Source organism: Natator depressus, chromosome 7 (genome assembly GCF_965152275.1).
Source record: "Natator depressus isolate rNatDep1 chromosome 7, rNatDep2.hap1, whole genome shotgun sequence".
Classification (NCBI taxonomy): Eukaryota; Metazoa; Chordata; order Testudines; family Cheloniidae; genus Natator; species Natator depressus.
The window spans coordinates 105,268,534-105,283,156 of record NC_134240.1 but is presented as its reverse complement, the minus strand read 5'-3'; the positions used below and the strand labels follow the sequence as shown (position 1 = coordinate 105,283,156).

General features: G+C 38.0%; 1 protein-coding gene across 9 annotated transcripts in view; it reads left to right on the top strand.

Moving 5' to 3' along the window:
• Positions 1–14,623, top strand: part of TACC2 (transforming acidic coiled-coil containing protein 2) — a 144,501-nt gene that overhangs the window by 110,271 nt on the left and 19,607 nt on the right. For 3 of the 9 annotated variants that reach the window (XM_074959219.1, XM_074959223.1, XM_074959220.1), the window contains 5 exons: positions 1,873–1,934; positions 2,876–2,991; positions 4,423–4,594; positions 6,413–6,553; positions 7,567–7,656. In XM_074959219.1, the coding sequence (XP_074815320.1) occupies positions 1,873–1,934; positions 2,876–2,991; positions 4,423–4,594; positions 6,413–6,553; positions 7,567–7,656 (581 nt within the window). The remainder of the gene's footprint in view (positions 1–1,872; positions 1,935–2,875; positions 2,992–4,422; positions 4,595–6,412; positions 6,554–7,566; positions 7,657–14,623) is intronic. The other 6 variants (XM_074959226.1, XM_074959228.1, XM_074959227.1 and 3 more) reach the window with 3 other exon arrangements.

Sequence of the window (14,623 nt, the reverse complement as noted above, 5' to 3'; positions counted from 1 at the left end):
ACAGATTTTTTTCCAGTGTTTAAGAACCAGTTTGTAAGACTTCACTGTAATATATGAAGTGATAACAAATGGAAAAGGCATTTCTAAGCATTTGATGTTGTTTTGTCTTTGTATTACCTATAGTTAATAGTTCCTCCGAAACATCTTCCTCGGGTTCTATTTTTCTTTCATTTTACTCTTAATGTCATTATTTGTGTGGTTGTTTGTTTTTTTTGCTCTAGCTAGAAAGAGGCATGTATTTCATATGGTAGGCTTTTCCTCCTTGTTTGAATGCCTGTTACCATTAAAAATAGACCATGGGATGCCAAACACCTCAATTTACTGAACCTGCTATAGCAGGATTCCCATCAGGAAAAAGATTAATGGATACAATATCCTAAACTTCACCTATTGCAATTTTTCTTAAATGTATGGCCTGTGAAATGCATGAATTTTCAAAAACATGCTATTTACACCCAGAGAGACTTTTAACTAGAAGAGAAGTTAACAATATTTGTGGGCATTTTTTAGCATCTGAATTTCTGCACAAATGCCCTCTAATATTGTTTTCATAGTGAGATTTTCACTTTTCAAAACAATTAAGACATTAACACTAGTCTTGGGGGAAAACAGCCTAATTTATTTTAAAAATATCTACCTGACATAGGCCCTTATTCAGAATGTCGTCCCAGTTCAGGAAGTGTATTTAAGCACATGCTTAAATCCCAGTCACTTGTTTTTTACTATACAGAAATAGAATTAAGCATGTGATTCAGTGATTTCCTGAATTGGGCCCATAGGAAGAGAGTCGACTTACTGTGTGGAACATAACAAACTACAAAACTGAATAAAAATAAACAATTTTGAGGAGTGAATATTATTTAACAAGAATCCTTAATTTTTATCTTCAGGAAACAAACTCACCATTGTGTTAAAGTGTTTCTCTGAACATCAGTGGTGACTGGATTTAGATGCAAAATCTGAGATACATTTGTTGTACCTATCAATCTTTTTTTACTGCTTTGTCCTATTGCCTTTATGTATTTGCATGATCAGACCCTACACCCTGTATTTGTTGCATTTATCTTCTGTTCTGTCAGCAGTTTCTTTGTCTCTGTGTGTGTCTATATCAGTACACTGTCGAGTGACCAGGGTTTGCAAGAAGTGCTTGTTAATTCTTATTGAATAATTAAGGGATTTGAAATAGTAGAGCAACAAAACGTTTTTTAGAGGTTAGGGCAGGGCTTCTCTGTAAATACTTGGGCTTTGAACTGTCCCTTGTAACTAAAATTTGAAAATAAATGTATCTATGCTACCGTCCTGTCCGTCACCAAATAAGCATATGGATGGTTTATCCATTTTTTAATATCAAGTAATAAGATCATCATCATTCCCAATTAAAAACTGCATGGCTTTACTATGAGTGGAATCATTTGATTACTTGTCATCTTGCAATCTTCCTTCTTTCAATAGAAGAAATAGCTATGAAGACTACATCAAAATATTTTCAACGATTTGTAATGTGACACAGTACTTCAGATACCATATACTGGAGTGTTTCACAGGGCTCTGCAATTTTAGTAAAGCCACTGGGGTCTGTAATAGAATCCTGAACAAAGGAAGCAGATTAATCTGGAGTTTTATAGGAAAATTGATTCATAATGACTTGCACCAAATTCTGCCTTTGGCTATGCCATGTTGATTGACAGCTGAAAATCAAGGCACAGGTGTTTCTGTGTATTTTGTTTGTAGGGCCTGTTAGAAAAAGCATCAATAATAAAGCTGCAGGCCTGGGTGACACTTAGCAACAAGCTGCCAAGATTTCATTCACACATGCAAAAATTATATCCCCCCCCCCATGCATGAGAACATTTCTCTTTGTTTCTGTTACAGAGCTGGAATATGGCAACTCATATGAAATAGAATATATGGAGAAAATAGGCTCCTCCTTGCCGGTAAGTTTTCACTCTCAAATTTTCATTTACATTTATTTACGCGCTGTAGTCATTATGTAGTGCTGTGATAATGCTGTATGGATAGTTCCCTGCTACACAGTGAATTAACTGTACATCTGCAGCAGATTGTAAACACGGTTCTTTCTAGTCAGCGTAGTCAAGTAAATTGCGCGTGCTTTATTGTCCTTATCCTTATAGAAGTTATTTAATCTTTTTAATATTAAGGTTTAGTTTCACTTCTTGGAGAAGTAAAGGTGTTCAGTACTTCAAGCCATAGCAAGTGCAGAGCACTCTGTGTTGGGTTACCAAACAATGTATGGAAATCTTTAACTCTCCAAAACCATGACTCAAGCTTTTATGAAAAGAAATGATGAGTACTCTCTTCAAAACAAAGACTTACTGTAAAATATGGGAATAAAGTACTTTATAACATCAACATTTTTTGCCTAACTTGTATTCACTCGATTAATTAGATAGTATTAATAAGCTTCAAATGTCTGAATTTCCCACAGTGCTTATAAGAATGAAACAGTCTGTTAGTGTGGAGACTCTTGGGTGTTCAATCTGATGAGATAAAGAAGGTTCTGATTACATTTTTGATAACACTTTGTCAGCGAATGCTATATAACCCATTCAAAAAGAACAGGTGCAGAACAGTACCTGAATTCTAATTAATCCCAAATGATAGTGGAGGAACTAATAAAAATTGTGAACTACACAGTCTGTGCTGTGGTCAACAGCTTTTCTAAAATAGGCTGTTCTTTTAATACTTCCACTATGTCGTAGCACCATAGGGAGTGCTATGCTGCAGAACATAGGTTCTGCAAAACCTATGAATTTTTTCAAAAGAGAAATGGAATTTGTCAGTCACTGGGTCACTTGAGGCAATGAATTAAGAGAATGGAAAGTTGGATGATAATTATTTCCTTTTCTTTTGACAGCAGGATGGCAGCACCCTGAAGAAACAATCTTTGTACCTTGTATTTGATGCACAGCAGGAAAGTCCAGTCAAATCTCCTCTGGTCAGACTATCTGATTCTACAACTCCATGTTCAGGGTACATCACTGCAAAAAAAACAACACCCCCCCCCCCACACCAAACAACAAACAAAAACATTTAATAATAAAAGGACTGTTAGGAAAAGGATAACAGTAAAATTATTTCCAGTCAGGCAGTGCTTTTGTTGTGTGCTTTAGTTTTTGTCTGTTTTCTTTAAAACACAATCTATATCTATTAAACATATAGAGTCCACCTAAGTTCCTTCTAAGCTGCACGTCCACGCAGCAGACTATAAAGGGCCATGCAGGCACACAGCCACAGGGGCCTGGAAAGGAGAGAGGTAGGGGGTGGCTGGGGAGGGGAGCAAGTTGGGGTGTGCAGGGCTGCCACGGGCCTCTCCCCTGGCCCCGGAGCTGCTGCCGGTGGGAAGAGGCATCTCTCCTCCAGCCCCGGAGCTGTTGCTGGCGGGAAGAGGCACCTCTCCCCTGGAGCTGCTGCCAGCAGGAAGAAGCGCCTCTCCCCCGGAGCTGCTGCGGTCAGGAAGAGGCTCCTCTCCCCCAGAGCTGCTGCCAGCAGGGAGAGAGCTAGGGGGAGTCCTCTGACTCCAGCCCCGGGGCAGCCTGTACCCCAAACTCCTCATCCCCGGCCCCACCCCAGAGACCGCACCCCCTGCTGGGAGCCCTCACCACTCACACATCTTAACCCTCTGCCCCAGCCCTGAGCCCACTCCCGCACTCTGAACCTCTCAGCCCCACCCCTGCCACACATCACTTCCATATTGGTGCCCATAACAAAATTCATTCCATACATGGATATAAAAAATTAGAGGGAACATTGGGTCCAACTGTCCCTTGTTACACCAGTCAGTGGAGTAATGGAGTGGAGAATCAGGATATATATTTCTGTTGCATAGTGATGATGATTACTTTAAAGTCTGCAGTGAAGACTATGCTGTGTCTTCAGTGTAGATTATGGTTTTCTACTTACATTTTTTTATTCATTATTAAGGATAGTTTCATTTCAGTATGTCCCTCATATTGTAATTCTTCATTTGGCATTCCTAAACTTGTTTTTCTGAACAATTAATCCATTTTTAAATGATGTATCTTAAGGGTTTTTGTTTATTTTTAGAAATGGCGTTGTCCTGGGGGTTAAACTGCTGCTACGTAACAATTTTTATTTGATAGAGATTTATGTAGAAGTGAGAAATAAGGGCAAAGTGATGTGAGGGATGTGCATGAACTCATTGATCTAATCCAGTAGTACAGGGTTTATCCAGATTTCTTTTGGGTACTACTCTGAAAACATTTCTCAAAATCTTGCAAGATATATTGCTATAATTCAACCTTATGTCAATTATCCTAATTTATCAAGCTCTTGTGAAGATGAGAACATGACAGTTTAACTGAAGAGGATTTGCTGTGTTTTTAGCAGAGACTGGGCTTTTAGCCTAATCTGAAAACGTATACACTATCTATCTGATCCCAGATCAAGTTTCGAGGAAACTGAAGCCCAGCTATCCTCTGGAATGAAAATACAACACCCAGGTTCCCGGGTTCTAACCGCCAGCCAAGATATGCACTTACAGTCAACTGACAAATCAAAACAGAAAGAACTGGAGCCCATGAGCTTAGGAACAGCTTCAGACACCCTTGAAATAGTAAGTAATGTATGAGAAAAGTGATGGAAACCTTCTCCCAAAAAAGCAATCTTCCCATGTCTTAAGAGAGGAGAACATACAGACTGTGCAATTATAACATGTGTAGAGCTAGATGAAAACTTATGGAGTGAGAATATGAAAACCCCAAGTGGAAACTACTTAACGAGAACAAACTAAAAAGCAATATCACTTGCTGAGAAATTTAGCATCTTTAGCTTTATGCCTTTTCACATTAATCATAAGGATGAGAGGTCACTTTTAAGAAGTGCCTCCAACGTTGTGCTTGCAAAATTGCATGTGCAATCTTTCACATGAGCAAAACCAGCCTTTGCTCTTCCAGAGCATGTAACTAACCAGGAAGGTTTCCGTGCAGAATGTGTGCCCAAAACTACATGGCCAAAAATTATTCCCGTGGGTTTTAGTCTCTATTGATAAACATGCTTAATTTCCATTGGCAATAACAGGGTTTGATGGGACACCAGTGAGGGAATTGATCCCCATTTTGGCCAAAGAGAATACTGTTAGAATTGAGAAAAGTTGTCCTGGTTCTTATCTTAAGCTCAAATGTATGTTTGTGATCAATTCTTACAGGCAGATATTCTCAATAGCTTATTTGTTATAAGGATTTTTATGTTTTAACTTGAGAAATGTAGATATATAGGCTGTGCCCGTGTTTTCTCAGGGGGATCTTGTATGAAGATATGCGGAATTGCTTTGTGAGTGTAGCATATCTGTTGTGATGTTTTAAAGCATTAATAGATGATGAACAGATATTTCTCATTTTCTGATAAATTGCCAACTGTTTTGATATTATGCAGTACTGGAAGTGAGAGACTTTGTTAGAAATCTGCGCTTTTGAACTCAATCTAGTTCCCAATGGACTCAGTGTAAAGACTTTGAGTCTTACTTCCAAGGCTGTAGCTGCTTCTAGACTTTAGAGCACTGGTTCTCAAACTTTTGAATATTGTGGATAGATTCTCTGAAGGACCCCCAGTTTTCCCTGGCCCCGCAGCACTTGGACATATAAGGAAGAACGACAGTATTAAGGAGACAAAGTTAAAATACACTCACTTTATAATGCAACAGGCATGGCTACTGAGTTACATCTCCGTAGATTGTGTATTTGTGGTTTTGAGTTCCTGTCCTTGGGCAGAAGATTTCACATTTATTAGCCTGAAGACTCTGCTCATTGAGTGGAGCTTCCATTGCTCTAATCTCAACAGGTGAACACTGTGATTCTGACCTCTGGTGTGTTTGAGACCTCTCTAATCTTGGTGGCACCTGCAAATTTGATCATAATTGAGTTAACACCAAAGGAACAAAAAGACACATTGTCGTGAGTGCAAAAAGTTGTTTGGGGATCGTTTTAGTTGAATTGGTCAAAGAAACCTCTGAAACTCCTGTGAGAATCCTGGACTGAGCGCAAATACATTTGTTAGTCTCTAAGGTGCCACAAGTACTCCTTTTCTTCTTTCAACTTACAGGAAGTTTCTTTGCTTTAAGACAAACACAACGTGGTGACTGTCTGACAGTAAATTGACTGCCAATTGTCATAGAAGTAGCTAAAAGTGGTCCATGGACCGCAGTTTGAGAACCATTGCTTTAGAGGCTTTAACATCATTTATTTCATTCTTCATACTCAAATTTTTAATTGATAACCGACTTTCATTATATTTATTTCTGCTTGGCTATGCATGTGTGCCAGAAAGAAAATGTTACTGAAGGCAGTAAACAAACGTTTGAAGCAAATCTATGGTTTTCAGCCTGAGCCACTTTGGCAGCCTCTGTTATTTGTTCTATATCCTCCTTACCCTTCAGACAACTCCTGAGGACTCCTTTGTCTCTGCTGATGCTCTTCTCAATAGGATATCACATCAAACATCAATATGTGATCAGCTTGAATATCTAGAACCTGACTTAGCAGAAAAGAACCCCCCCGTATTTGCTCAGAAACTTCAGGTTTGTAGCAGAAATGTAAATACCAGTGTTCCTTTCTTAAGTTTCTCTAAACACCAGTAGAGAACACAATTCACTATCTTAAAAAAAAAAAAAAAAAGTTAATTAAAGAAAAATTCAGGCCCTCTTCAAAGTACCTTTTGCCTTTCAGAAACTTTTAAGAGATAGTGAGATTTGGACTTAACTTTCTGAACAAATAAGTTAGTTTCTTTAACTCCTGTGTTCTAACACTGCTGAACAGTCTCAATTCGATAATCTCACTAACTGTGTTGTAGTACAACATATTATAAAATAAAACTCTTATTTTGAGCCCTGCATTCAATCTTAAATGTGGAGAATTAACTTGACTGAATACACTTTACTTTGGTGGGCCAGTAAGCACAGAGACAGTTTCAGAGATGTAGGGCCTAATTCTGCTCTCAGGTATGCCAGGGTAAATCCAGAGTAACCTCATTAACATCAGCGGAGTTACATTGGTGCTAAAAACAGGTAAAATGAGAGTTAGGTGTTGTTTTTGTGATTGTGTTTAATTTGTCATTTGACTTGGCTTCCTCTGACAAAAGGAAATCTCTCTGGAGAGTAGGTTTACATGTATCACGGCAGATTTTCCAAATATCCAATGCAAATTTACATTTCAAAACTGCTGAGTAATGTTGAATAAAAAATGACAGCAATCATAAATACAGTGAATAGTGAAAGGGAAAAACAATTAACATGACAAAGAAATAATTTTGTCTTGTTGGGCATCATAATTGAAAAACATTTATCCCACCCAAAAAGTTGTTAACACTTAGTCTCTAGTGAAAGAGTTTCTGGATATAAATATCTCAAAACTACCTGAAAACTTGCTTTTGTGTTCTGCTGATGTTTTAATCATGAAAGGAACACTGAATGTGTGTTACCCAAAAATTATCATGATACATTAAAATACAGCATTCATTCTCTGTGTGTGTAAAACATTTACATCATGTTCTTAATACATTTTTTTCTGTGGATTGCTTAAAACCATCTGACAGGAGGAGTTAGAGTTTGCTGCAATGAGGATAGAAGCACTGACGCTAGCCAGACAGATTACCCTGTCTTCTTTCTGCTCCTTAGATACCGAGGTATCTGTTTTATGCCTGCAATGTGTGTGTGTGTGCACAGATAAAGAACCAGAGTGCTGCTTTTTCTTTAACAACAAGGTAACTAAGCCTCTCTGAGTGACGTTTGAAGCTGTGTGCACCTCAGTACATATGACACCAAAGAGCATGCTGATAGCCTCACTCGACACAAAAATGCTGTCACCCGCTCCACTCACAGAACAATTCTACTTCCAAAGTTAACTGAAGATCTGGAGGCAAAAGGCCGTCATATAAAACAGGGGACAGCCAAATTCTGCCTTTTAGATGACCATGTGTTTGTATTTGAGATCAGGATTGGTCTAAAGTGTTTGCTGGCAAAATAAATAAGAAAGTTTTTGAATAGAGTATTACAAATTCTGGCTAGCAGTGCATTTTGCCTTTTACAGGTCATTTAAGCATGAGATCTAATAACTTGACCCTAAAACTTAAAAAGTTCAATCTACCCACACTTCAGGTTTCTGAAGAACGGGATTCAAATGATTTTGAATGACCTCAAAGGCTCTCAAGGGAAAGAGCCTCCCCAGCATAAATCGTCTTTATTCATTAAGATCTAAAGATTTTCTGTATTGATACTTCTACAGCATGCTGGCTAGTGCCATGTCAGTGTGATGCATCATCAGAGTGACACTGCTCCAGTGATGCATGTGATCTCCCCTGTGTTTGAAACGAGACTGAAATGTGATCTCTGATGTAGTATCTTTGATGTTTAGTACAAAACATTGCACCAGTCTAGGAAGACCGTTATGGTGCTTTTAATAAAAAGCTCACAGCAACCCCACGAGTTTTATCTTCGTGGTACACGTCGAAAATGGTATCAACTGAATGGAATGCTGACAGGACAACAGCAAACTGCTAACGTGAGACATTTATTTCCATATCAGGAGAATGTTATTCTGCCTTGTTGTTCTCCAGTGACCTTTCTTTTCTTACAGTAAATGATTAATAAATAAGTCATTGGGAGGCCCCAACTAATTCCTTTAATATTTAAGTGGCAGCTGTTCACTGCACCATAACTGCATTTTGACTGGCTGAGAGATTAGACTTAATCTGTGCTTTAACCAATCATAAGCTAGTTGGTTCATAAAAGTAAGTCTCTTTTGATAGTGTACTGTACTGTACTTTTATGGATTAACTGATGGCCAGTTAGAACAAGTTTGAGCAGTTTAGCTTATGTTGGTAAATAGTGGCCTGTGATGCAATTGTCTAAGTGACTAATGGCTATTTCATTTTGGGTAATGAATGGTATAAAAAGATAGTAAGTAATTAATTCCCTGTGGAAGTATGAATGTTTCTGAGTATGTGGGCTCCTGTTTTTAGTGAAGCCGGTGGGAAGCTTCACTGTTGACTTGAATGGTAGCAGGTTTGGGCCCAACTTTCTAATTAGAAACAGAAGGAATAAATAGGAAGGGTTGAAATGATAAATGGCATTTTCCCAGTGGGAGTAAAATACCTGTGATTAGTTTTACTGCTCTGAATACTGAAAAATTTGTGTATTTTTTACATACATCTATAACTAAGGCATAGTGATGTCTTTAGCTGAATGATACAGATGTCATGGTAGGTTGGGAAGGACTTTTGTCCTTGGTTAGCTTTAGTCTTTAAGTAGATCTTGCTAATATCAAATTAGCCCATGATGATAACCCTTGTGACTAACACTGAGTGTCTTATAGTGACTGATGGACTCAATGTAGATTAAATATAATAGGATACACCAGATGACTGCAGTGACTTAAATCCAGAAGCTACTGAGGATAGACAGAGGATACTGGCTGGCAGGAATACTTTCTGAAAGGCACTGAATATTTTCTTAATATGGTATCAGTATATTTATAACTGTGGTGCATATCGATGTAAAATCTTGCAACACCTTTTTAATAAAAACAAAACTTCCTTTCACAGGATTAAGTTACATCTAAATCAGAAACTCAAGCATTAAGTGCTAATCTAAAAATGATAACGCTTGAATCATAATATTACTGGGCAGTAGGAATTAATCCTTTTTGTTCAGATGAAGATTGGCTTTTGTGAGAGGAGACGTTGGGTCCGGTCCTGACCTCCTGAAATCAGTGTGAGTTTTGTTAGTGACTTCAGCAGGATAGGGCCTTTTTCTTCAGTCTCCAAAGATGGAAACAATGCAGACAGTCTCTTCTCAGATACAACTGAAAAATAAGAATGAAAACAGTCAAAGGAAAAGAACTGTTACTGGCAAATGTGGCTTCAGCCTCCCAGTGCTAAAATAGCTGAACACAGCTAGGCCGAACAATCTAGGACTGTTGAACAGCCTTGTGTGTCCAACTCCCATTTTTTGTGTAGGCAGGACAGGACTCAGGAAGAGTCTGTGTCAGCCGCTCAAGAATAGCTGAGGTAGGAACATTTAAAGCTATGGTGTTGAAATAAGCACTTCTCTTGTGTAAATTAGAGAAACCAACGGAAAAAGGGTGTTGGCAGCAAGAGAAGCAATATTCATAATTGTTTTGAGAGGACAGAGGTAGCAAAAGTTTAAGGGGTGTAAGTTTTCATACAAGAACTTTCCTTTTTCTGCACAGTCATGCTTGCAAAATTGGGCCCACATTTTTGGGCCCACAGTTTAACCTGAGTGGAAGCACAAATCAAGTAGTTAAAAGGTGTGATTATTCCACTTTTTGCCCAACGTACATTTGTGAGTGCGAAAATATTGCTGCAGAAGGAAAGCCAGACCTCAGCCCAGCTAAATGGATAAATTTTATGTGAATATTATAGTAATTTCTTCCATTTCATTTCAGTGCCCATGCATATCTTTGTTTACTTGGAATTCTTTTGTGAGCTGGAATTAGTGTAGCTGGTAAATCAAGGTGTATCAGGTCACATTCCTAATTAAATATCTGAATTCTAGAAGCGATGCTTGACAAAGGAAATGTATATTCTTCCCAGTTACTTACACTAAGATTTCAGTGACCCACATGTAACATTAATTCCCCTGCAGAGTCTAATCCCTCTGTGTAAGGGTCAGTGATTTATAAATCCCTGTGCTTGTAATTGCCCTAATTAACTTTTTATCTTTTTAGTGGTGATGGTACTGTTGTTAGGTGCTGAATTCATAGTTCTGACAGTATTATTTTATATGAATACTGTAGATTTATTGGTCAAATTATCATTTTCTCAGCTGTTAAAAAGGAAAATTTTGGCAAAAGCATAATTCAATAAATATATCAGCGACGTATCTAACAGAGTATAAGAAAGAACAATGACCATTTGCAGTGTTACAGATGAAGCATTTTTAAATGTCTCCTCTTCTCCCTTTCTCAGACATTTTTCCTTATCTTGGCAGTTTCTTTGTCCCCCATCCCATCTGTATCAGAAGTAGGTGCTTGTGCCTGCTACCACAGCAAAGGTTTTCTAACAGTTACTTCAGGAAAACATAACAATAAAGTTCTGGGGGCTTTAGTCTAGGCTGGTTATCAGTGTCCTCACAAACATGCTGTGCCAATGGCCTGTCCCACTCCAGTGGTTTGGTCTGAGAGAGACAAAGTCCCCTGCATCTGAAGATTGATACTCTCTTTCCCAGTCTGTTTTCTTTATCCCTTAACAGAAAATTCATCCCTTGACTGATGCAATTCCAATGTTTAGGCTTCCTTTTTGAATGGTAGTTTTCAACAGTTGTGTTCCTTTATAGACAACACAGCCATGGCTGACCCCTATATTTACCATGATCAATTAATCCGATCTCCTGTATTTCAGTTCAGAGGGGCATATGAAACCCACTCGGAGAAGAACTCCACACCATTGGACAAGTACTTGAGGTGTTGAATCGTTGAGTACTGTATTCAATATAGTGTACTGTATTTGAAGAGTTATGCATCTCTGTCATTCTATGTCTGAGGCTCAGAGAGCTGAAAAATGAATGGAATAGCAGTTTTCTCCCTGCTGCTCCCAAATTGCCATCTCTTTGCCTGGGCTCATTTTCCTTGGGTCTTAGCCCCATAATTCCAGCTGTGCTGAAGTCCCAGTGGATTGTCCAACCACTCTCTGCCACAACTTCCACGAAGCATTCTGCTAGGGGAGAGGGAGGAGGAGGCATAGAGAGAGTCTTTTCACCCTCCTCCTTTGCTCATCATGTATTTTTGCTTTGGACAGGATGGAAACAAGTGAACTCCTGGGTTACTTGAGAGCACTTATCCCCAGTGTTGAGAAGGAAAGGGAAAAGTATCTTGTCGTAGTCATAGAAATCCTCTTGTAGCCTTTGTAAATTTTTTAAGACTAAAGAAGTATGAAGACCACACAGGAGTTAGAGATGGAAAAGAGCATGGATCATTAACGCTGTCCTTTGCACTCCGCATATAGGGTGTACTGGAGATCAAACTACTACCCTGTATGCAGTCAAAGTTGCCTTTAATTTCTCTCTTGTGTTTGTGTTTGATGAGGAGATAAAACACAAATCTTTTTTCACCCAATAATATTGAACTTACCTATAAATTGTAGATTTTATCATAATTATTGAATGGCTGGGGCCACTGAATAATTTTTGTTTTTTGCATGTGTGCAAGTGTGTAAAATATATATCTATAATATAAAATCAAAACTTTCAGATAGTCTTCTGAAATGTACTTTACTTAAGTAACTATTTTATATTGAGAGGTATTGTATATTTCAGAACATGGGCTACAGTATAGTGCTTAGAACCTATGTTGGTGTTATTGTTCAGACCAGTGAATCAACTGGATTTGATTTAGCATTTGATAATTATATTGGAGTTGGTCATGTGCCACTTCTCATTTTCTGTTATTTTACATGCTTACAATCCCAGTGCAGGAAAGGTGACCAGAGGAAAAGGAATGTGTTTTGTTCCCAAATACCAAAAATAAGAGTTCAGTGACCCCTTAAGCTTTAAAAACAGGGGCAAGGGCAGCCATGCCAGTCAATACGATACTCATACTGGCTGATCCTTGTGTGTGAAATGTGATCGTTTGTAAATCCCTTAGCTAGTTTCCTAATTAAACTCACTTTGCCTGGCTTTTTTGTGTTGATTCTTAGATGCTGAATCCAACTATACTGGGCCCTATGGTTTTACTGTACAAACTGTCACATATATACATATTTTAAAATAGCTTGTTCAGCACACAATGTGGCATGAGAACTCAGAAAGGCCTATAAAGGAACTACCTGGGATTTTGCACCCCTCTGTTCTTATAGGACAGAGATATGCGAGAAGAGAAATTGAGAACAAAGGAAGAAAAGATACCTCTTCATTAATCATAATTTTGTAGAATGATTATTTGACAAATCCCCCTTTACTATGTCTGTACAAAAGCAGGCTCATATCTCACTCACACCATAAAGCTTGTAGAGATTTTCTTTCCTCAGTGTGTGGTGTTGATATTAACAGGATCTATTGCTGTGGACATTGTGGAGAGAGGAACAGGCCCTAGAATTTGAACATTACATACTTTGCCTTATCATTTCAGCTGCAAGTGATATAATGCAACGTTCTGATTTCTGATTTCAAAACTCTCTAGAACTACTGACACTATTCCATTAACTGTGAATCAAGACTAATGTCAAAGGGACTAAATTATTACATATAGAGATGATGTCTGAACTTTAATGCTGGGTGTTTCATAGACTACTTCATTCTATATTTCAGTGTGGACAGAAGTGAAACATAGGGTCAGAATTCCATCAGTACACATAAAGTAACTAGTAGATTTAGAAAAATATTTTCCCCGTTTTTAATAGAATGGAAATCCCTTAGTAGAAAAACCATATATGAATCTGTGTTTGCATGTGAATATCTCATCAATGTTACTAAAAGTGCAATGAGTGTACAATAGGCTTCCAAAAAATAAAAATCATGAACCAGATTCTAGCGCTGTGCTTTGGCTGCTTTGCATTACACCAGCAATGGAATCTGGTCCTAAAACCAGTTTTACTGTCCTAAGGAAAGTGTGATCATCCAGTAGCAAAGTATTAGCCTAAATTCAAAGCTGAGCTTTAAAATACCATGCAGGCACACCCTGCCTGTATATAAAGAATGTGTACAGATATATTTATTCTTAAGTAAAATAATTTTACTAAAGCGCTCATCTGGAAGAAGGACGAAAGAATACTGTGAAAACAGATTTATATCTACAATATTCTGAGTTCAAATGTAAAACATATATACTCCAGAATGCAACTTGGGGATTATGTACTGGACCCAGAATTGATTATTATATATGGGGTGTGAGCAAGAGAGAGAGTGTGTCATGGGAGTGATCTGACATCTGAAATATTGTTCAGTAGGAAAGGCATGCAAATGTAGCACATAATGTGAAATGGAGTTGTGTAATATGGATCAGAGAAGAGAATAATAGATGGTTCATCAGAAAGGAATAGTTATTAATGACTACTTATTCTGTTACCCAAATTCTTGTGCATTGTGGCATTTTTGTTTACATGGAAGGACTGGTTTTAAAAGTTTTACCAATAGAGCTGAGTTGATGTCAAATGATGATGTATCAGAATTCGAAATACTGTGCATGTCGGATGAGGCTGAAAATCTCTATGGAGGGGAACGCCTTGAGCTGAGTGAAGTGCTGCAAGCTTTTTGTACTGCACAAGCTTATTGATAATACAGTAGTTAGTACAAATTTGGCATAAGGAATTTTTCTTCTTTATCTGGATTGCTATGGTTTAAGAGAACCTTGAAAAAGCATTCAATTGTCATCAATATGCTTGTTTCTAAGAGCAAATGAGCTATTTGAGAAATAAGTTACATCCCTGATCATTGCATTCTATTTAAGTGTGATATCACTGTGGTGGCTTGGGATATGTTATTTTGTTGCAGTTCAGGTACAGTCTTGGTTCTTTAATATTCCACCTGTTCTACAGGGGACTTTCTACCCTGAAGGGTAAATTCCATTGAATAAAATTGCGTTTCTGTGAAACAAGACAATCCCTTCATGGATTTTTTCAGATATCCAAGACTGTAGCT